This window comes from Neolamprologus brichardi, chromosome 12 (assembly GCF_056152115.1).
Source record: "Neolamprologus brichardi isolate AB-2024 chromosome 12, ASM5615211v1, whole genome shotgun sequence".
NCBI classification, from domain to species: Eukaryota; Metazoa; Chordata; class Actinopteri; order Cichliformes; family Cichlidae; genus Neolamprologus; species Neolamprologus brichardi.
The window spans coordinates 34,669,616-34,694,108 of NC_142115.1; the positions used below are offsets into that span (position 1 = coordinate 34,669,616).

General features: G+C 40.6%; 1 protein-coding gene across 4 annotated transcripts in view; it reads right to left on the minus strand.

Annotated features, from left to right (window-relative positions):
• Positions 1-24,493, minus strand: part of fras1 (Fraser extracellular matrix complex subunit 1) — a 337,242-nt gene that overhangs the window by 222,378 nt on the left and 90,371 nt on the right. For all 4 annotated transcript variants that reach the window (XM_087849466.1, XM_087849465.1, XM_087849467.1 and 1 more), the window contains 4 exons: positions 13,395-13,502; positions 7,789-7,881; positions 4,377-4,536; positions 711-844 (listed from right to left, as the gene is read on the minus strand). In XM_087849466.1, coding sequence (XP_087705592.1) covers positions 711-844; positions 4,377-4,536; positions 7,789-7,881; positions 13,395-13,502 — 495 coding nt within the window. The remainder of the gene's footprint in view (positions 1-710; positions 845-4,376; positions 4,537-7,788; positions 7,882-13,394; positions 13,503-24,493) is intronic.

Sequence of the window (24,493 nt, forward strand, 5' to 3'; positions counted from 1 at the left end):
GACAGTACTGTTAGCCCACCTGACATTTTAGCAAATACAATTACCAAGAGGTTGATAAGATGAATTTCATCCTTAGCACAAAGCCAAACCACCTTGCAACAACTTCAAACCTTTCTTACTTACTTGCATTTCTTTTTTTAACACATGAATATTTATTTAACCTGTGAAGGAATAAAAAGGAGCACTAAAATAGAAAAAAGAAGTGTCTATAACCCAAGAGGCATACTGGAATTTAAAACAGGCTCATCTATCTTTAGCATTTCAATATAATTTGTTTCTTTTCTAAGAATAGCTGAAATAAATATTCCATTTTGGTCGTGTATTTCAGGTTGTTTTCTGTGAGCGGTGGCAGAGTGGAGCAGGTGACTGATGCAGCATTTGCAGGCCTGGTCTGTTGTGGTGAGAGTACAGGTGAAAGTGTCAGTGTTCCTCTCCTCACCCATGACCACGAGCTGTTAGTCACCGAGAGTAAAAATACGACAGAAGCAGCGAAAATCAGTCCGAGTCTCTGCGGTTAGCTTTAGACTAGAAAGGTGGTGAGCTGAGGGATTTGGGAGGTAACAGAGGAAAGCTGACTAGGATGGATCCGAGACACCTCCTTCCAAATCCTTCTTTTAATGCCAGTAGGTTTAGTGAATTAAAAACAGTGACTGCCCACATAAAAATTAAAGATCAAAACCTCTTAAAATTGTGTGTTTCTGGAAACCTACCGGTTTGCAGGCCACTTGCTGACACTCTGCTACTGAACACTGGACCTCTCCATTGCTGCAGACACATCTGGAACAGAGGCTGGGCTTCCACTCCTCTCCATCCCTGTAAACGATCCCCTGCCAAGAGCAAGACTCTAACAAACACACACACACACACAGATAAAAACTAAATGAGTAAATAGTGTAAGGTAATGAGCTGACAGTTCAGGCATTGTTTGCATGCACACAGAGTGATTTAGAGTCAGGAGAGAAGAAAGAAAGTAGTAGCGAATTATCTACTAACCACTGGGATGCATCATAGCAGCTCAAAGACGTCATTACAGTCTCAATTAACCTTTCAGCTCCAATCTGGCTGCTCTGTGCACTCTATAAACTCTGGGTTTGTCACAACACGATCCAAGTATAGGAGTGATATGTAAAAAGAGTTCATCTCTAGTAATCTACTGCATGTCTGACATACACCAATCTGATATTTATGATTGGGTATCGGTCCAATCCTCAATCAAAAGCAGAATCGGGCATAGGTAAAAATGGGCTGATCTACAGATACAGAAAATTATACTCCTGGATGTATCTGTTTGTGCCTTTAGGTCAAGCCTGATGTTGCCTTACATATTAAAGAACTACTCCCAGTCTATTCCTCAGGGTCAGGAATGCAGCTTATTTATTTAGCACTGATAGCACTGCTCAGTACTCGGTACGGCCAACAGTTATATCCAGTAATTAAAACATCATTCAATCAGCTGTAAGAAAGGCCTTTAAACCCATACCTGACTAAGAACTGCTTTGCATTTTTATTGCTGTTTCATGTGGTTGGATACATCTTTAGCATTTAAGCCTTTGGACATTGGGATTAATTAATCATGCCTTCCTGAAGCTAATACTGCGGGAAGAATATTTTAATAACTTCTAACTTTTAAGTTTTGGAAAATAATGCAGTCACACAAATCACCGCTGGCATAAAGTTTTCAGAAAGTCTGGAGCAGCTCGTCAAAAAGTGTCAGGGCCCGGTCAGACTAAGGAGTACTGATGAAACATTGGGGTTTTGAAATTAGGAGATGATAATGTTTGAGGTTGAGTGGTCATGCAGCCTGTGTGCACTGTTTTGAGAATGAGGTGTTTTCTCTTTACTTAGTGGTTTTTATTCAAAGTCATTAGTTAAGCTGCTGCTGGCGGACGCCTGAGGTCTCACTCAGGCTACATCCACACTAATGCCTTTCCGCTTTCAAACGAAAACGATGCGCTTTCTCTCCCGTCCACACTGAGACGCCGTTTTCCCCAAGGAAAAATGCAGCGTTTTGAAAGCGCTCTTGAAAATGCTGCATTTCAAAACGGAGCTGTCCTGTCGCAGTGTGGACACTCGAAAATGCAGACTTTCGAAAACGATGACGCATGCTGGTTTATATGATGCAGTCATGTGACGACTTAAACCAAGAATTTGGTGCTTTGTCTTGCCATTTCGCTGCCACGTTTCAAAGAGCCGGAATGTAAATAAACAAGGGAAATGACGCAGGTCGAGTCGTCTTGCATTTCACGCATGCGTGGAACTGCAACGTCGGCTGTTTTAGTGTGGACGTGCAACTCATTGAAAATGACTGAAACCGCTAGTGTGGACGCGGAGCGTTTTCAGACAAAAACGCCATTTTCAAATCCATCCGGGCTAGTGTGGACGTAGCCTCAGTCGAGGCGAGGCAAAGCATCACTGTCAAGTAATAAGGGTTTGTTCCTGTGTGGACAACATTTACCTGCAGTTCTCACCAAAATGCATTCGGTCAGCAGATTCATATCTTCTACTTTTTCAAGTCTTAGCTTAGTTTTGGAAACAGATACTGCAAAAGGAAATGACACTTTATAGATTTAATGAAGCTTTGGTATCTGAAGAGCTACGGCAACATTCACCTTTGGTGCAAATGTTGAGAGACATTTTAGACAATAAAGACAGAGGCTGATTCACATGAGTCATTTGTTCACTGGAATATAATTTCCATGTTTTAGCAGAAGAGTGCGCAGCAAGATAAACAGCTGCCAAATATTAAATTGCAGACAATTAAGTAGAAAGCTGTGTCTTTGCGTATGTGTCGTGTTTCCTGTTTTACTTTGATAGTCCGTGTCCCATATCAGTGTAGCCTGCTTTGCTTCCTGTCTCTCGTTATGTCAGATTACCCCCAGCTGTGCTTCCCTCCTGTTTCCCATTCCCTCATTACGCCGTTTTTAAGCCCTGTGTTTTCTCTGGTAGTTGTCGCATTGCACCCTCACTATGCTGTGTTTCTTCCCTCTGTGTGCCAAGTAATTCCTAGTTCCTGGTTTATTTTCTAGTGTTCGGGTTTTTGTTTTGTAGTCGTAGTAGTAATTTCCAGCAATAAATTTCCCGTGTGTGAGTCCTGCGTTTGGGTCCTGCATCCTACCTGCCACAGAGCAAACCATGACACAAAGAATTTGACGCATCTGCAAAGTCTTTCTTTTTCATTTACTCCTAAAAACTAACAAAAAGAAATCATATCCATAGTCACCACCACACAGTTTTGCTTTGTTTGCATATATCGTATTCATCCTACCCATTTATAGATGCCCTTTCAAAGATCTAAAGATCAATTATTGTCTAAATTAATTAACCCTTTAAAACCGGTCAGAGTGGGCACGCTCTGTTTTGCATAACTATTTTTAAATCCCGGTAGCTCTGCAACCACGTGAGCTAGCGAAATAATTGTTTTTGCATATGAAACTGGAGGAGTTGTACTTACATCTTATGCCATCAGCTTGTCCTCGGTCACAGTTTCCTTCCACATATAGCTTTGCAAAAACTGCATAAAAAGCACTTGCAGCAACAAAAACATAATATTCCAGAAACACGCTCAAATCAGCTGTTCATAACACTTCCTACGTCCATCAGCACGATCTATCGCATGTCCGCCATGACCTGCCCGAAACCGGAAGTGACGTCATTTTCGTGGAAATGTAGTTTTTTTTTACCATCAAGGCCTCATGAGCCTATACTGGTGTTTTTAAAAGTTATCTTTGACTTTATGACTTTCTGTGTCGTTTCTGGGATGCTTAGGACTCATATTGCACTGCTGGAAATAGTTTATTTTGCTGCATATGCTGCTTTTTTGCAAATTTGTACTATAATATTTATTTTCGTTTTTCCTGCAGTGTATAAAAATTGGTGTATTTCAAAAATAAAACTATGAAGACACTTAAAATAAATTTCCTGTGGTGGGAAACTATTTTGTGCAACTTTTTTGTTTTTACAGTTTTGAGGGATAAGCCTCTTAAATTTCTCTAACTAGAAATATATGTTAAAAAACAAAAACAATTTTCAATTTCTTGGTAGTTTATTGCACTTTTTTGCAATTTATGTAATTACTATGCACTTAATGCATACATATTATTATAATTTAGGCTGTAATTGTTGTATTGATGTATAGCAACTTGAAATGCTCCCAAAAATGGCTCTACAGCATGTAAAAATATAATATAAGCTCTGGCAGACTTGGTTCTATGGTAGGTCTTAAAGGGTTAAAAGAAGCAAACAATTTCCATGAGATGCAACATGTTTTTCATGTATCTACACAGAGTTATGATCATTTAAAAGAAATCTGCGTGGGAAAAAAGCACTATCAACAATCTACAACATATGCTTTGTGTTAGCCCTAATTTAGCCCTCACCTCCATTGCTGGCACACTTGGGGCAACACTCCCCGGCTGGGGTGAACAGGCTTTGATCCCCGGGACAGGTGAGATGCGGGCAGGGGCGAGTGCTGCAGGATACACTACCTCCGGAGCAAGTACACACTGAGCAAGACGAGGGACTCCACTGACTGTCATGCTGTGGAAATCAAAGAAACCAAGTGACAGTTACACAGAGAAATACAACGAGGGTGCAAAGAAAAAGAGGAGGAAACAGCAGAGACAGTGGCAAGAGGAAAGCTGTTTTCTTTCTGTAAACGTGACGACTTTGTAAGGCTAAGCCTGAGTGACAGAGAGCAGAGTCGCAGAGGGGCAGAAGATCTTCAGAACAAAGAGAGACCATGAGAAGAAGCGATAAGGAGCAAAAACCTGATTAAAATATAAGAGGGTGTATGCGAATGTAGATATGGAGGCACGCTGTGAAAAGGCATTGCCTTAACATTTGAACGCTGACATGCATATATCTAATTCAAGTTTGTATCAAACTTTAAGTTGACGACAGCTTTTCGACTGATAGCAAAACTGCAGAGCTGTAAGCCTGTTGGTGATTTTCCCAGGCTTTTCTTCACACATGTATAAAAACGTTATCACTTCAGGCGAGTGTATGTTCATGTAAACCATGAAGATGTTTCTTTTCTGTGACTGACAGAACAGGATAGATTAAACAGTCATTCTGAGATATTACAGAGACTTCGATATCCATCTGTTATACATCCATTTGTGGATACCGTGGAAGACCAGAGCAGTTCTTTCACTCCAAATGAGATATCAGCAGGTCCATCATGCCTGCAGTCATAATGATAGAAGTTAAGATCTGATTTCTCTCATTTTCGGAGGTGTCAGGCTGAGAAACCTGCATGAAATCCTTCTTAAACCTTTGTAAAACACCTAATTAGTCTTAGTTTTAATGAAGCATTTATCCAAATTCGTTTTCACCCCAGGAAGAAGTCTGTGGCAAACAATTAAGAACTTTATAGTTTTACCAGCCAGGATATTTTTCCCTTATTTTCAATACTGAGGGAAAAATCTGCCAGTGATATACTGAATTAAAATTCTGTATTATAGCTCCTGCAGAGCGACAGTTCAAACTCAGAAAAGTCTCCAAAGAATGCTGTTATATGAGTATCATCCTCCTGTGTGACCTTGTATTTCTGTAAAAAAGGAAGAAGTCAACAGTTCCAGACTGTGTCTCCTGGAAAAGCAGCGGCAGCAATGCAATGTTATTCTTTGCCCTTCAAAGAAGATGCAGCAAAACTCTTAAAATGCTATTACTCCTCTCCAAAACTCATCTCTCCTCTCGCTGTTCAGATCCATGTCAAGTGCTACTTCACCAGGCAAGCAATGCCAACAAACTCTTTAAAATCACTGCCAAGAAAGACCTGTTTCTCTTCAGGCCGTTTACTATCCAAAATGTCAGCCAACGTCATTAAACTAGAGGACACTTGATGGAAAATGAAACAGCCAGAGATGCTTTTGTCAGGCGGGAGAACACTAGCATTAGTTTTTTTTTTTCTCAGAGAAGGAAACAGCAGGTTCCAAAAGAAAAAAACAACTTTAATGAACTAATAAAAAATGAAATAAAACTGAAGTTGTTGCTGCGTTTGTTTCCAAACAGACACTGGGAGGCATGTCTAAATAACCGAGTCAGGCTGACCTATCAGCTTTGTGGAAACAGGATTAGACTGGCTAAATTCTTATTGCTCATAAGTGATGTCAGAGACAAAAGAAGCAAGAGTCACTGAGAATTAAAGTCTTTATAATAGGTTTAAAATCTTATTTTGGGGCAAATGCAATTTTTTTTTAAACATTTTTATTAGATTTGACTGGCCATTCAATGCAAGTCCTTCAAATAACTACAGCATGTTGACATGAGTCTACAAACTCTACCAGTGCATGAGCTGAATGACTTTGGTTTGTTCATGCAGAACATTTTCTACTTTTTGAGTAACTTTTATTTTTAAAAAAATTTAAGAAAAGGGTGGCATACAAGAGAAAACACACACATCTATAAATGATTACTGGGCATGTGTCATGGTTCAGGGTCGTTGATGATTGCTTCATGTGTTCTTCTTTTGTGTCATTCATTTTTTCCCTGGTTGCCTTTACGTTTAATTCCTCCCTCGGTGTATTAAGTTGATTCATGTGTTTTCCCCATGTAGTTATCTCACGTCTTACTTTATTTTTTGATTTAGTGTTCCTTGTTCTTTTTTGTTAGTTTTGTTTTCCTTGTCTCGTCTTGTTTTCCCCAGGTGGTCTCCATTTCCCTGATTGCCATTCTGTGTGTGTATATAGTTGATGTTTCCCTTTATTCTTCGGCTACGTCCACACGTACCCGGGTATTTTTGAAAACGCAGATTTTTCTATGCGTTTGCACCTTTCGTCCACACATAAATGGCGTTTTCGGTCACTGAAAGCGGATATTTCTAAAAACGCCTGCCAGGGGGGATATTTTCGAAAACTCCGTTTTTGCATTTACGTGTGGACGAGGAAAACGGAGAAAACGCAGCGTCAAAGATGTGCGCATTTTTTGACGTCACAGTGTGCGCCACGTTATTGTTTCGGTGAAATGAATTTCTACAATACTGTTATTGTTACTTGTACTCTCTGCAGTGTTTAAATGCTTACATATACACACACAGTTACTGTCCCTCCACACATACGACTCGGTTCTGCTTCTATGCTCCAGCTTTGTTTACTATTTCCCACCGAAGCTTCTAGACTTGTGATTGGCCAACATTTCTACACGGTTGGGAATATATCGCCACCTGTTGCTTTGGCATGTTCCTAGCAGCGTTTACGTGTGGACGGGATTATTTTTTAAAACGAAAACGGAAAATCTCCATTTTCAAAAATACCCGTGTACGTGTGGACGTAGCCTTTGTCACAGGGTCTGCTCCCCTTGCTTTGCTGTTTTCTAGCCCTAGTGTTTTCAAATTTTAGCTTTTGCCTTTTCGTATTGTTGTCATCAGCCTAAATAAATGGCTCGCTCTCAGTTCAACCATTCCAACAAATAATGCACTGCTTTTGCAGACTTCATTTTCCTAATTTTAGGTTTTCCACACAGCTTTAGAGCCTGGCTGCAGGGGTTTCCCCCCATTTAACCATAAAAGCATCAAATGCTAATGTTGGCCCAGGTTGCGGTCAACCTGTCGGTTGATCCCAAATGAAAGTTGATGAGGTCAATCGTCTGTGCAAACCGATTGTCACTTTCTTTGTGAACCTGAGTTTGTGCCATGTTGAAGCAGGAAAAGGGATGATTTAGGAAAAGGAAAAGAATGATTTAATAAACTTCTGGCAAACTGATCTATAGCTGCTGCATCCTGGTGTAAACATTTCAACCCTGAATAATTTGTATGGTGAAAGAGAAGCAGCCATTTTTATAATCACTTACTGCATAAGTGACTCCTTCGTACTGGCAGGAGCCCTGGGATGAGGAGGCGCACTCTGGACAGCACTTGTTGGTGGGGATCCTCAAATGCTCGCCCTTTTTAAAAGACACAAACATGAATAGACTGACAACAGGAGACAACACACTCAGAAACTCAATCAGAAAGAGGAAATGAGTTAACCAGCATGGATACATCACATTTTAAATACACAGCCTCTCAATTTCCATGAAGATCAACTGACATGCAACACATCAGTGCACAGAATAATGAGTCAATGAAGACTATCAGGAGCACACAGCATGTGGAATGGAGGTAGTAAAACATATGCAATACAGATTCGCCACAGAGTCTTCTAACTGCGCTGCCCATTCACACTAATTGAGGCCGGCTGTGCAGCAGGAAGAGAACGTAAAAGCGGTGAGAGCCGGACGCAGAGCCTGTTAGAGGTTTAGGTGATGTTTATAGAAGTGATATGGAAAAGAAAAAGGAGGAGGTGAGTGCGATTTGTGAAAGGGAAGAAAAAAAGATCCCCCAGAGCTTTCAGAGTGTGTTTTTCCAAATGAAAAATGGTGGAGGAAAAAAATCAAATAGAGCTACACTAAAGCAGCATGAAAGACAAAATTGCATACAAAGACCCGGAAAAATGACAAATCAGTGTAGAAATAACAAGTGGGCGAAACAAATAGATGGAAATTGAGCTGTGCAGCAGGTAATAGTTCTCCCCAAATAAAGAAAAAGACAGAGTTCATATCTTAGCTGAAGCTCGCCATTAATCACCCAGCAGCACACAAAATTTAGAAGTAGAAACAAGCCCCCGAAGTGAATTTTAACAGCGTCTTCAAACGTCATCTGTCACAATGGCTGAATTGTGCAAATAAAAAAAACATTATGAGATGAAGCTCCTGGATGTTTTCATAGATCTGGATTCTTGATTCGGTGTCTCCTCTCCCGAACTTTTCATCTTTTTTTGTTTGGTTTCAGTCCCCTGAGTCCCCCCGAGATTTTCTGTCGACTGCTTAAAATTTAATCACCATAACTGAATTTGATCCAATTTGAGTTTTATTGGTGCAAACAAGCAGACGGTTTAGAATTAAACAGAACAAGAGTTCATTTGTCACCAGAGTGATGCTTTTGTTCAATAGTTAAAGCAATTACAGCACATAGCCTTCTCTAAAACACTGAAGAGCAAATCCCGGCATGACTATAAGATAAATGGCTCTGCACACACGCTGTCATTTCTTTAGGAATAGTATCAAGATTATTTTGTATTAATGGCAGTTTTTCCAGTTAATTGTTTACACAGAATTAGTCTATTTGCTGGGAAAATGCCACTTTCCCAACAACAATTTGGAAGATTTGCCAATTCACTGAAGAGGACATTGTATGCTGTGACCGCTGCGTGCATCTGCTGAGGCGTTTTAGAGCAGGTTCAGTAACATTTGGGAAGCCTTCATCATTTAGACCACTGTATTTTAAGACCTAGTGCACTCTATAAACATGAAGTCAGACTTTAACCAGCATTTTAACCAGCACCACCTTGGATTTCGAGCATAATTCACTGATTTAACTGAGTTTCCTGACTGTATTTCAAAGTCTCTACTGTGCAGCTCCATCTGTCTCATGAACCGTGGGCACATTGGAGGCCGGCAGTTACGAAAGCAGCACTTCAATCTTGAGCTCTTCACACGTCTTTGCTCTGAGTTGACAAACTGCAGCTGAACTGTGAGCTCCTCTCAATGTGATTAATTCAGCAGTGATGCTACCAACCAGCTTCAAAAAGTCGAGAGTGCAGCCGAGTCCCGTATCTCACAGGAAGATCATGTGGCCATGGGAGCAACAGACAGGCGTGTCATTCTTTGGCAGCAGTGCTCAAGATGAGAGGCGAGCTCATTAATTAGTGTTGCAGGTTTGGGCAACGCAGGCTTTTGTCATCCTCTTATAAGCACAATAATCATAAATACAAATGAAATACACACGTGCACGTCAACCTCACAATCGCTCGCTGTAGCACTGAGATGCTGCGATAATAAATTATCTGCTATCCAGGCATCTCGAGGCGTTTTAAGAGACACATTCAGAATGTATGAAACTCATTTCTCTGTTTCCTGAATGCTGTGGCCGTCCTATTAATCGTCTTTATAAGCTCCTGTATCCGTTAACAAACTTACATATCTAAAAATGCCTTCATACTATACAATAAAGTAAAATAACATAAAACAAAAAAATGCCACGATGTTTTCTTGGTTATCTTTCAATTGTGCAAAAGTACATCTGTCTAAACGACTGATGTCATGCTCTCTGAGTCAGGGACCCTTGGAGTTTCTATTCGGAGGTTGTTTATTGTCCTCGTTTTTGTCAAATGAATCATGTTCAGGTTCATGTGAAGCACAAAAAGCTTCACATGTTCCCAGTCGCGTTTGTCTCCATGCAGTCAGACGCTCATATTTCCACATGCTGTGTCGCCTCTTCGTTACCCGCTGTGCCAGTGAGATACAACTAAGAAATATCTCAATCTCAGCACTACTAAGATCAAAAACCTGATACAGCTAATGTCTGCTTTCAATTCTAGCATTTTGTTATAAAAGGGTCAGAATGATTGCATTAATAAATGGAAAACATTTCCTCTCACTGTTATCCGAGTCATAAAAGGTGAACAAAATGTTTTTTAAAAACTATTACCGCTCCCAATGGTAAAAACTGTTAATAGTTTTAGAAAGATTTAGAATGAAAACATGAATAATTTCCAGATTATAGACTGAGTAGAACATATTCTGGGTTTTTTTCTTCTTTGCAATTTCACAGACAGGCGCTCAAACGTTTACTGACCTCCTTTGGAAGCTAAAAAATGTTCATGCCCCACACTTTCTATTAGTCATTAACATTTTAAAAAAGGTTTCAAATCAAAATTTATTCAACAAAAGGTCCTGTAGTAGCATCAGCAAACTCGTGTTATTTTACCTGAAAAAAAAATTTTTTTCCACACGATTTGATAACAGCGGCTTAAAAGGGATAAAAGCCACAGTGTCATCATCCGCCGTCAGTTCACGCTACACAATATGCGGCTTTAAAAGACAGTGAGAGGACTCCTTTGCAGATCGAGGAAAGCTGATTAACCCACAGTGTCGAACGTTGCGGGCATTTAGTTATGCGTTTTAGGAATGTCAAAGTGGGGGGGGGGGGGGGGGGGGGGGGTTAAGCTGGCAGATAATGGCTTTGGATTTCAAAAGAAAGCCTCATAATCGGAGACTGTCACATGATAAAATCTCTGAAGCTTTTTTTTGTTTAATCAGTGTAGGTGAGAGGAAGTCACATTACAAGAGGTTTTTAAATGGAGAGGGAGCACACAGTTCGCTGAGCATGATGACTAATTTTTAATTAACACTGGATTGCCAGGCAGCAGACTGGAATTCATTAGACATCGATTGTTGCCTTAGCTCAGAGTTGGGATTGAATTTGATGGCGTCACTGCAGGCTTGATGTTTAGATCACATCTGAGAAGAAGCACGGGAGAAAACATTTTTGACAATGTGTTCATGTGAATTAAAATGGGCCCAAAGAAAAGGTGCTGGAAAGAACGCTCACTGAACATTCGTCATTGTGCCAAATTAAATGGTGCAATTGCCAGACTCGGCTGCACAATAGTCTGCCAGCTCGTGAATTCTTGTTGTAAGGGCAACGCACAAAGGAAAGTGATTTAACAGGTCCTTGAAAGGGGATTTGTGCTTGTAAAGAAGGAGATGAAAGGAAATAAAAATATCACAAAGCAAATGTGAACCTCCTGAACTTCCAAGGCCACGGATTTAAATCGCTATCAAGAAATAATTCCATTTGTGATCATTTGGAAATGCAAAATGTTGGTAAATGGTAAATGGCCTGTATTTGTATAGCGCTTTTCTAGTCCCTAAGGACCCCAAAGCGCTTTACACATCCAGTCATCCACCCATTCACACACTGGTGATGGCAGCTACATTGTAGCCACAGCCACCCTGGGGCGCACTGACAGAGGCGAAATCTTCACTTGTTGTGTAAGACTGCAATACTGAGAGCCTTTTCACAACACATAAATGTGGCCATGCACTGTGCACTGCTATATAATATTATAAACGAGGAGGAAAACACAGTCTGACTATTTTCATATTACTGTCTATTTTCAGTCCCGTCACATTAAGACCCACAGACGGCTCTTTTTAACTTTCTGGATGTTTCTCCTGATCTTTTTATACTGCTCGTCTACCTAGTTTGTGTCTGCTTGATGAATTGCATTCCAGCACAGGGTGCTTTACATCTCAAAGGCCATGCACACAGGAAAAGACCAGCATTGACCCGGCAACTATGTAGATGAAATTCAGCAGCTTGTAGAGATGACAGCTGAAATAACGTTTGTCAATATGTGGATGGGCAATGACCAATCCTAACTTTAAGACAAAGTTAGGGCTTCATATGAATTTGAATTGGAGGGATGCTGCTTTCGTACCTAAAAAAAAAAAAGGGTAACCAACGTAGTTTAATGGCTCGAAGACTGATTTGTGCCGCATTTGGGAGATTTATGAACAGGTTGAAACGGTAACAATTGTGTGGTCTCTCTTTAAGACAACATAAGCTAATGTTTAACGATGTCACAAGTATGTGCCACTGCCCTCTGTAGAGTGTGGGAGAAACATGCTTGCACATGGACATATGGACTGAGATGAACCTCATTTCTTCACCTCCCTAACTCAAAGTAACATTTGAACACTGCTCGCTTCATGTATGATAAGACAGCAGCCGAATTCCCAGTACCAGTGTCACTGTTAGTTTTTCACTGTCATGCTAAGTGTTTCTGCTGCCTCCTCTCAGCCGCTGAATACAACCCATGTTGTATTCATGTCATTGAATTTCTGTTTACTTCTGTTTATGCACCAAAACTACTTTGTTAGAAGTTTAAAAAACCCTCAAGTATGACTGCCGTGGGGTCCTCATCATTTATCCTTTACTGAAATCTCACTGCACCACGGCACTAACACCTGTTTGTATCTCTGAGATTTTAAAGAAATGTCAATGTTTGATGTCTTCTTAGTCCTCAGTCATGCGAACTAGCAACTTCACAATTTTAAAGTTAGCATAGATTTTAAGCTGAATAAATGAGCGAGCATTGGTTACTTGCACAAATTAAAGACTTCAAACCAATATAATAATGTTAATAACGTTTGCTTATTTCTGCTAACAGTCTGAGTCAGACTGCAGTTGTTTGAACATAGTTAGTCTCCCAACAGGCGATCCTACAATCGCCTTGTTATAAAGAGTGATCCTCCAGAGGTTGTGGGTGTCGCAAGTTCAACCTTTGACCGAGCAGCTATTTGCTACAACTACTTCCGATTGTCTCTGACTGTGGAAAATTCAATGCAATCACCCGAAAAGACCCAATTTTTCATAGCTTCAGGGAAGTTGTTGTCTTATTTTCGCTCTAATATAAATGAGCCATAACCCAAAAACCAGAAGCAAAAGCTGCCATGTAACAAACAACATTAGATAACATCACTAGGTAAACTGATTGATTGCTCGCCTGGACATAATAATTACAGGGGACAAAAAGAAAAAGTGCATATTTGTCAAATGTAAAATATCTTACCCTCTGCAGGTCACAGTGGGGGTTGGGACAGTGGGTGGGCTCACAGATGGCCACATCACCATAGCAGGTACACTCCTGACAGGACTGCGGTCTCCATGACGTGTTGTTCTGTCGAGACAAAGATTGAAGCAGGCATTAAAAATGGCTGAGGTCACGCTTGGTTTATCGCAGCAGGAAAACAACATTACTCTTTTAATCGTCGCCATATTTAAACACACCAACAAGTCATTTGACGTTGACAGCTGGGGCAGAAGACTGCAAACACACAGGCCTCTTTGTACATAATAATCTAAGAGAAAATGTTTGCTTGGCTCACTCACTTGGAAATTTCCAGGTCTGGGAATGAAAGAAAATAGAATAATAATAATAATTAAACTATCCTAAGTAGGGCTGCCACAAACGATTATTTTGATAGTCAACTAGTCACTGATTATTTTTGCGATTAGTCGACTAATCAGATCATCATCCATTGGACGAAAAACGTACAGCTTATTGCACCAGCAGCATCTGCTCTTATATAACTATCATTAGCTTACAGCTTTAAGTGTTTAAGGTATGTGCTAACTAAAAATGAAGACAAGTTGAGAGTTTATTAAAATTTTAATGACATTTGCAGATTGTTTCGATGGAGTTTAATCTGCTTGACGTTTATTCAGCTGTGTAAAAACTGTAACTTTAATCTCAGCCAAACCGATTTAATCAGGAACAAATAAAATACTAAATAAAAAGCCAAACAATAACATTTTTAAGTTATCTAAGTGACTTATATATCATGTTTAACCTGAGTAGCGAAAGACGGCGGTGGGTTTGAAAACAATTTGCCGGGAGTCCGGTGTTCTCACCCGCTCTAGTGAGCCTTGCCACCAGCTAGCCACCAGCTAGCTATCAGCCAGCTTACCCACCAGCTAGCTGTAACAGACGTCTCCGAAAACGTCGGAGCGCTTTTGAAAATATGTGGTGTCTTGATAAACTGAGAAGATATTTGAGGTTTACACAGCTACATTCTCACCTGAAAATATGTTAATCGTTTATTTTGTGACCCAGAAAGAATAATAAGAGTAATATTAAAACTAACTAGCTGCCGCCATTGTTGACAACTGAGCTGGGCTGCGCTATGAATTCTGGGACACAGCTTCTTCTTCTTCGGGGTTTAACGGCAGCTGGCATCCTTGTACATGCAGTGCTGCCATCTTCTGTTTCAGTCTGTTATTACACTCTTAAATCCTACTACTTATTCCTGTGTCTTTTGGGATCTTACAAAGCTTCAAACGAAGCGTCGACTATTAAATTAGTCGTCGACGATTTTAATAGTCGACGTAATCGTGACTAGTCGACTAATCGTGGCAGCCCTAATCCTAAGAGACTTTACTTTCGACTAATTGGCACAAAACTATGTGGTAATGGAGCATCTCAAATACAGAACACGAATATGAAATGATCTTAAATTTAATTTAAGCTGCATGTTTGGGGGAATCGCACCTCTCTAGCTCACTGCACCGGTTTGAAAACCATTTCACATTTTGAACTCTTATCATCCTCTACACTTAAGGTTGTAAAACACTGAAGGATTTCTGCTGCAGGTAGTGTGAAACTACTTCTGTGTTGATTAAAAGCCTCAAACACCATGGCCAGCTAGACAATGAGATAGGGCAAAAAGGCAGAAAAGTTAGAGATCAGCTCCGCCAGCTGGCTTCACCCTTTTGGATGCCTGCTATTTGTCAACAGCTCATAACACCTAGCTGACGATGTCTTAGCTTAAAGCCAAAATGAAATCAATATTCCAGTGCCTGCATATGCCCCCATATATCATCTTACAGCACATAAATCCGATTTAGCCAAATGATTAATAACCCAGTCATGACGGAGTGTCCATGGGCAGATGTGGCTATGAAGTAGAGCCTTCAAGGAGAGATGGGGTGACTGTCCATCCCAATGGCTGTGCTTCATTTAAAATGGTAATTATAAGCTGTGCTTGCATTTGTATAATGGTCTTATTTTTAGGATCATCTGTAGCGAACAAGGCGAGGAAAAAAGAAAGAACTGCAAAGGTTACTGCAGGCTTGGATCTGGGAGCAAACCTCAGCACCACTTCATAACCAACAGGAAATCACTCACATCATTGTCTAGATTTTGTTTACAAAAGACATCCTTAAACATCAAAGTGCTGTGCTTAAAGCTTTAGACATACAAAAAACCAAATCGGATCATGCACCCTTCTTACATATGAGAAATTTATTTTTAAATGAGGATCTTAAACTAAACTTGCTATTCATCCATCCAAAAATAAGACAACAGTGTTGGCATCAGAAAAGTGAACTCATCTTCACCGTTTCACTTCAACAAATCTATTTATTGAACTTTGACAAGTATGATAACAAGTGTGGATGTGTAAAAGCAACAACACTTCCATAAACATTACTCATACTGCAACCACGTATAAAAAAAGCGGAAATTGGATAAAAGACATGACAACAAACTGCTATCTCATCTCATCATCGGTTGACAGAACACCATTAAACGCAGAAGACTAAATAAGATGGCTGCACACAGTTTTATTGCTTTATTCTGCACACGCATCCAAGGTCAGTGATCTGCTCCATAAAACAGTCTTACAGATTGTGCAGTGAAAATAACATGTTAAATACAGCCCCAAATTATGTCCAGGGGTATTTGTGGAACCATACGTGGTTAATTTAAACAAATATCAAGGTAAAAATCCACTAAGCCGGGTAACACAGCACGTTTTACACTTAGCTGTAGCTGCCAGGTCTGAAAAGTGTGTTGTTTTTCTAATAGCTTACAGAGGGCCAACTTCTCTGGATGCAAAAAGACTGGCTGCAGAGAAGTCTATGATTGTCTTTGTTCTATGACCTCATTAAACCCTTTTCAGAAGACCTACTTGGAAAAAAGTACTTTAAAAAGTAAAACACAAAAGAAAGTCATGCATTAAGCATGCGGTCAAATGTGAGAGTAGTTATAGGTCACGTTGAAAGACACACAGGCAGAGATGAGAGAGTAAAAATTTAATTAGGGACACAACCAGTGGAGGTGAAAGACACACCTGGAGAGAGCATGTAAGTTAACGCGCTCCCTGTAGTGCAGATTAAACTGTTTATGCATCTGCGTACATGTGTTTAATTGTGAGTTTGTGGATGTGCAACTCTGCACAGCTGTGGCCAGATGTATAACGAGCTTTATGTGACAGCAAATGAGTCATAACAAACCTCTGCAAAGAGTATCAATGTTCCAGGAGGGAGGAGCGACCTTCACAAGGGAAGGGAAGGTGGGTATCAATCGAATGCGGCAGTTTTCCCAAGTAGGCATTCCTTTACTGTGACAGAAACGCACACGTGATGAAGCAACACTGACAACGTTCAAACAAACACGCTGATGTAGGAAGACACATAAAGTAGCAGCTTCATTTCTCTCAAACTACATCAGAAGACCAATACAACTTTAGCCTTACTTCAGGCTCGCCTTGAGGTCAAGTTCATCCACAATCAACATCGATCAGCTGATCTCAAAGCCAGCAATCAGCTGATGCATCAGCTGATATCCTTCTACACATTCTATTAGCAAAACTAGAGGGTCTGCTATGTAAGCTGCTTTAACCTGCCTACTTAAAAGTGCACATCTGTAAGCTGCTTTGCAACCCACCTCCACCTCCCTCCTACTGCTGCTGCTCTCCCAGCTTTCAACCTTCTGAATATGTACGTGTAAGAGCAGAAACCTCTGCCAAATATAAATTGCTGCAAATTCTTGACAACAGAAGCACTGACCCAAATGAATTTTATATACTGTGTAAACCCACATTCGAGTTTATTGCACACATATTTTCAACTACAAGAAAAACCAATCTGGCTACAACACAAAAGCAGACTGCCTCTAAAAGGCACACAGTTGTACTCTACTGTCCTGAACCGTCTCCGAGGTCATCTGTTCTGACTCCACAGAGCAGTTTGTCACAGCGAATATACTGCTCTCTCTTAATCTCTTTGTTATAAAAAGACCAAAGATACTTCCCTCCTGGCCTTTTCTGAATGTGAGGTTTAAAAGTATGGTCACTGTGAAAGTGTGACATCCTGACTGTAATTTAGAAAAGATCCACCATACCAACCAATCTCTCTAAAATGGTGATCTATTCTGTGTCGCGTGGCCTTCCGACAGATTGTCCTACAGGCTAAAAGAGGTTCAAAGCAAACATAAAAATGGGAAATTATTCTGACTGGACTGGAACAGCAGAACTGCGGGCTCCTCAACAATTCTTTAATTTAGAAAAGTGATTGTTATCAAAAGTACTGGAATACAAACGAATACAAAGAGTCAGTATTCTGCGGTTATCTCAAGGCTTGTTATACAGTAAGATAAAGACCCTACCTGTGTTTGCATGTGCCGTATTTCTACATATGCTCACATTTAGGGATGCACCGATACCACTTTTTTGGAAACGAGTACGAGTACGAGTACTTGCATTTCAGTACTCGCCGATACCGATACAGAGTACTTCATAAAAACATGATTTAAATTTGCAGGTAACAGCTTTAGTCCTATAATTTAACAAAAAACAAACAAACAAGGGACTAGTTTGGAATTAAGAACATTTATTTAAAATGAAAAGCATGTTGTATGCAACATATTACAGAATAAATAATTATAAAAAACAAAATTTAATTTTAAATTTGTTCGTCTGTTTCTCTGTTTAGAAGTCTCACTAGCACAGTCACAGCTGGGATGACATCAGAGGCTAGTGCGTCGTAGCTGCTCACTTTTTTAGTTAGTTCCTCAAAGGGGGCGAGGATGGCAACAGTCGTCTCCATAAGAGCCCATTGGTGAGCGGTGAGATAGTCAGGGAGTTCGGACACATACACGCCCAGCCCTCGCTTTTGCTCAATGAGGGACTGGAGCATGTAATACGTGCTGTTCCAGCGCGTCTGTACGTCCTGCTGCAGTCTCTTTATTGGCTGGTTGAGCTGTCCCTGAATGTCCTCGAGGCGGGAGTAGGCTAAGGCGGAATGTTTAAAATGCCCAACTATTTTCCGTCCCACTGCTATAGCATCAGCTATGCTCCTCTGTGCTAATAAGCATGGGTAAATAAGCGTGGGTAAACTCTTTGTACTCGTTGTCGTGTTGGGATTTTGGTGCTTGATTAAATTACTTGTGTTAAATGCGCTACCTTTAGAGCCTCTGGACAATTTCGCTGAGCACAATTTGCAGTCCGCCTTTGTTTTCGCATCGTTCACTTTGAAATAGTTCCACACAGCTGACTTGTCTCGCCTCGCCTTCTCCCAGCTCTGAGATGCAGCCGGGGCCTGGGGGCGGGCACTCGGGGCCTGGAGGCGGGCACTCGGCACCTGTGATTAACCCCTTACATGCCGCTCAAACATAGACAGGTCTCAGACCGTGGTATCGGTCCCCGGTATCGGGGGACTTTTAACGAGTACGAGTACTTTAGAAAATGTGGTATCGAGGCCGATACCCGATACCTATCCCTACATCCCTACTCACATTTAGCCACTTGTTATACACTAAAAAGTGGCTAAATGAGACCAGATGAGTCAGACTAGAGACCGTAGAAGCCTAACATTAGCATTTTAATGCTGACATTTGCACTTGTCATAGAAATGGTATTATAGTAAACAGAAACCTTTAGGGGCTTTTGAAATGTTGATTTGTACAGATTATACAAAACATAGTACCAACATAGTAAATATCATAAACTTTTATTTCTCACAGAGATTATTTTCTGTAAAATATCATTTTTTTCACTAAAGGAATCAGTTCAAAGTGAACATTATCATATTCACAGCAAACTTTTTTCACTGTTATTCAAAAAGATTTTTAAAATAAAACAAGCATTTCACCCCAACGTGTTACAGCACCTTTTACCTGAAACCTTTTAGATGTAAATCTGAACACAGTGGGTGTATTTTGAAGGATGGGCATGTCACATTATATTAATAACCTGTATGCGCAAGAAAAGGGCATCATGTGAAAGATTTGGACAGCTTAAATATAATTTAGCTAAAGGGGTCACTGGGGTTAATAATAAGCCTGTGTGCATGCAGGTATGCCCTCAGAAATAACTTTCCCATTATGGCTCTGTGGCTGCCATTCATGGCAGTGACTCATTCTTAATAGAGCTGTGTAAAATTAGCACAGCAGCTAATAGCATGGGTGTCTGACTGCATTGGCACCGGGGTCCCGCGGCTCAGGGGCCGAGTTCATTTCAGCCGAGGTCTCGGCAAGATCCAGGAGGTTACACTCCGTTGCAGATCGACGTCGTTTGCCTCCTGAGTGTACGACAAGCCAAATGGGATTGACCCAGAGTTCACTGTAAACACGGACCTCTTAGAGAGGATAGGGCAGGAGGGCAAGGATTTCTCAAGAAACACCGACTCCCTCCTGCTTTGACACGTCCGAGCAATGGGAGCTATACAGACAGCAGTGTGAGCGGTAGTAGCAATTCCTTCCCCACCCCCTCCCAATGAGACTGTCCCCTATAGGGACCCATACCTGGGATTCATTGATTAAACATCTAAGGAGTTGAAGGCTTATTTCATTCGCCCCCTGGAGAAAGAGCTCTGCCTCAGATTCGATTTAGGCCAGAGCCAGCTCAACCAACATGGCTGAATGTCTCCAGTTTCATAAAGAAGAAAATAGATCCATAACTTCCACACACAGTACATTCTGGTCAAGGCTTTCTGCACGACAAAGCAGTTTGCAGTGTGGAAGTCGAAGTGGAAGGTTGCCAGGTTTCATTACATCCCAAAAAGAGCCACTTGAATGAAGTATAGGGTATCTATAGTTAATGTCAAATGAATAAATTATAAATAAAGATGGATTTTTCTGCAGCGATGGGAAGAACAACACTACAAAAAGTATATGATAAATTATTTTGACTAGAACATATTCAGCGTATTATTGGTTTGTTATACTTTCCAGCTTTACTGCAAAACCAGTGACTGTCTGTGGGGATATTTATTGTTTATAACCATTTCTCTTATCGTACTGCATGCATACGTCTCACACTTACAAGCAGAGGGAGCACAGGGGACGCTGTGTTCTTATCAGTTAAGTGGAAAGCTAAGTGATGAGAGAAGTGCAGCTTTAACCTCCATTAGTTTGTTCAGCAGCCAGCATCAGAAGGCTGTGGTCACAGTGGGAAGCTCCCAGTGAGAAGCGTGTCTTCCTCACTGAATCTCAAACAGGATAAAGCTGAAAAACAACCAGCATCTCCGAGTCAATTCTCCCTGGATGAAAACAGAGTGAGGGGAGGACTTGGTTGGCCCTACATGGGATTAAGTGGCAGTTTCGATTAAAATCCAATCAAGAACAAAAGGTAGAGTCAAACATTAACAGGCCCCAGTTTTGTTGAGCTGTCAGTTGAACTAGTTGGACTTTCCCCATTGAAAACAGAGAAGTGTGAAGAAAGGCAGGCTGCCCAGCAAGCAAAATGTAATTGGGCTAAAATTGGGACAGGAGCTGATAGAAACTAAAGCTATTACTGAGGCAAATTCAATCGTGGGACATGATGGCTTAAAGCAGCCAAACAGCCCTGACTGAGGCGCTTCAGACGACTGCAAAAACACTCAAGCTGCTCCTCAAGGGAACCCGCTTCTGTCAACACAACTTTGTATTTGCAGCTGATCAACGGGATCACACCGAAGCAATAAGTTGTATTCACAACTATGGATATCTGGGCCAGGTTTCAATAATGCAACAGGAAATCTGAAGTATTGGGTAATTTGACACTGCTGGGGGAAAAAGTATCAGTTTGCACATTTACTTTGTTACCTCACCTACTGTAAATGCTAAAACTAGCATTTCTTTTTGTGACCCACTATCCCACATTAACAGAGCAGTAATCACAATAAATTAAAGTTCATTGCTGTTCTTGGAAACACGACTAATTACTGACAATCTTTTTTCTTTAATTAACAGATTGAGTTTTGGTTTATATTTTTGTTTTTCCAAGTCAAAAATTAAATTGCGGCTTTAATTTCAAAGCCAAACTGATGTGAAGTGGTATGGATGGGTTCTCAGGGTGGCTTTGGTGAGCCTTCAGTTGGAGTTGTTATAACATCTAATATGTTTTTTATTTAATTTGACATGTGCAGCGAGTGTAAACAGGCCTATAGAAAATACTGATAAAGAACTAGTGCAGAGGCAGAAAGCAAGACCAGAGATTAACTGGCACAGACCATTGATGAGATGGAACTGGAAGCACATAGGAGTATGAGATGATCATATTTTGTCTTTCATGCACTTTCTGCCTTACTCTTTGGAACTGATCAGACTGAAGCAAACAATGGTCTGTGCATCATAAAACCATCTTTGCATCAAGAGACAGAAGTCATAGTTTCTCCCCCTTGAAACAGCAGAGCCTCCAAGAGTCTCAGCTTTAGGCGTCCCTGTAACAACGGTGTGGATGGTAAACGTATTAAAAGTTAAACGTTTTGAAACTAAAACCGAAAACAGCTACAACGATCTATCTGCGTGATTTTGGTGTCAGACAAATGAATTATTTTTCAATGCCCTTTTTGATTTACGCTCAAAAATAACATTGAGTCGACAATATGAGGCTTAAAGGTCAATTTCCACTTCATATCAGAGCATCATGTGCTGCTGGTGATATCTATGTCAAGACATCCTGTTTTATGCATCAGTCATTGTTTATAAACAAAGGTACATTTTTAAAAGATATATATTTTTAAAAACTGCATTCTGGAAAACGTAATCCCTCTTTTGCTCTCTATTGTTTAATTGCATGAATTCCAAACATACAAATCTGATTGCAGCCTGAGCTTTATGGACCAAAGGGAAAGCGGAAAGCTTCTGGTACTGAAAGTCCTGTCCTTTACCTGCAGATTCTGCATATTTATTCTTGACTTGAATTACAGTAAAGTGAGAATTTAACAAACTTATAATGAATAAGAAATTGAGGAACCCTGACGTACGGGGCAAATGTGAGAGTTAATATGATGATAAAACACAGACTGACACCACAATGAAGTGAAAACCTACATAATTAACGTTTTGTTTTTCTGCACATTTTCTTCTTCGGTTGCAAAGATATCATGAAGTATCAACTCACAATGCATTGCAAAATTGCAGATATCAAGATACTGCAAGATTGGGAGATGTGCTGTTTCATGCATGGCTTTTGTTTAAAAGAAAAAAGAAAATAGAGATGCAGTGGACAAACCAGGCCTTACTTCCTCAGCATCGTTTCCTGCTCTCGGGCTGCTTCCTCATCGTTTAGCTGATGCAGAAGGAGCGTTAGCATTTCTCTTTTTAGAGGGCAGCAGCTTTGTCGCTCATGTTTTGTCAAATAAAACACGGCTGAAATGAATTCAAATTCATTCATTTGCTGCCGTTTAACTGCTTCATCCCACAACTTCCCTCAGTGTCGGCCAGCTGATTATATGCTAATTTCTTACCAGGCAAGCTGTGAAAACGAGCAAAGTTATAGAGCTGCCCAGCTGAAGGACACCTAAAACTGTCACAGTCTCGGCCAAAAAGCCTGATTTAATCGAAGCGTTGGCAAATATTCAAAGCACTCACAAAGGGGATGACTGTTTCTGCTCAATGGTTTAATCATGAATTTCCCAGCCTGTCTCGCATCTTTTTCATTACTGACCCCCAGTACGAGCCATCTAGCAACTAATGAATCTGCATGCAAAGCAGGAGATGGTGTCCTCTGCCACAGGGTTAGCATTGTTAGGCTAACAGCCACACAAAGAGAAAGGAAGAGTTTAAAAGTTGTGGCTTAGCTCATTGATTCAACTTTCCCCCATGCCTCCGGTCCAATTAGAGGACCTGCTGGTAAGACATGACAAATGACTGGCTGATCGTTGGCCTCCCAGCACCCATAAATCCAGCTGTCTGCCCTCGCCCTACCATAGCCGCTATCGCTCCTGCAGCCAAATATCAGCATCAAGCACGTAATGGGTTCTGGATCATCAAACAGACGGCCCAAAAGAGTCAGAGTCCACCAACAAGAAAGAGATTAGCAGTGAAGCCACACAGGCGTGAACAGAAAAACAAAAGCTGGGTTTGTGGCACAGAGCAGATTCATAATTACTTTAGGAATTTGTCACTGCTGTATTTTTGCAATTATTACACAAAACAATAAACATGTCAGCTTGAAAAGAGTGACTTGACTCAAAAGGAAAAACAGCTTTTATATGATGGTGTGCTGCAAATAAAGCCAAACTAAAATAACTCAGCAGGGAACTCTTTAAGATGCATTTTTTAATATGTTTATTTTACTTAAGGTGCCATGAGGAGAAAACAAGCACAAACTGATAAAATTTGCATAATTCATAAATGAAGTCACAGGAAAAGTCCTGATAGGGGAAGGGTTACAACAAGCCAGGTGCAGAGCGAGCAAGGAAAAACATTTCGCTCAGTAATTCACCGCTTCTGTCTTAGCACCCATTAGTCCTAATGAAAAATCTATGCCACAAGTCCAGCCACAAGTTTTGACGCTGCTCGGACTCCATTTGTGCTGCACTACAAATTTAGTTTGATTCAGGGATTTATACTTTGGAAAGGCTAAAACAAAAGTGAGCCAAAGAAAACACGGGGCGTAATGGCTGAGATGCAGGTGAACAGAAAGCCGAGAAACTAAATCACATACTGCATTTCATCTCACAGGCCCGCTGTGATACATAATGCATGCTTCCTGCGTTCAATCTGAGAACTTTGTTCCCTTTCATTGTTGAGCTTTTGGAGGAGCTGACTCATTCATTATCCAGTGTACAGGTTTCCTCACATCTTACAAAACTCATTTGCATTCATTCAAAAGGATTTCAGGTTGAAGCCACATTGCATAATTTGAAATCTGTTTGACAAATCTGTCTAATTTGTTCCTGTTTTGTTGCTCCTGTCAGCTCACAGTGATCACCCTCCAGACACATCATCATCCCTGCAGCTTCCAATTTTCACCTCCAACACCTTGGCAGGTCTTGGCAGGCTACAGTGAATCGCTCTTACAAAAGAACAGCAGCTTTTAAACAAACAAACAGAATGTAAATAATTTATATATTTAGATAGCTCAGAGAAGTGCCGCCATTGTTTTAAAATCTTGAACATAT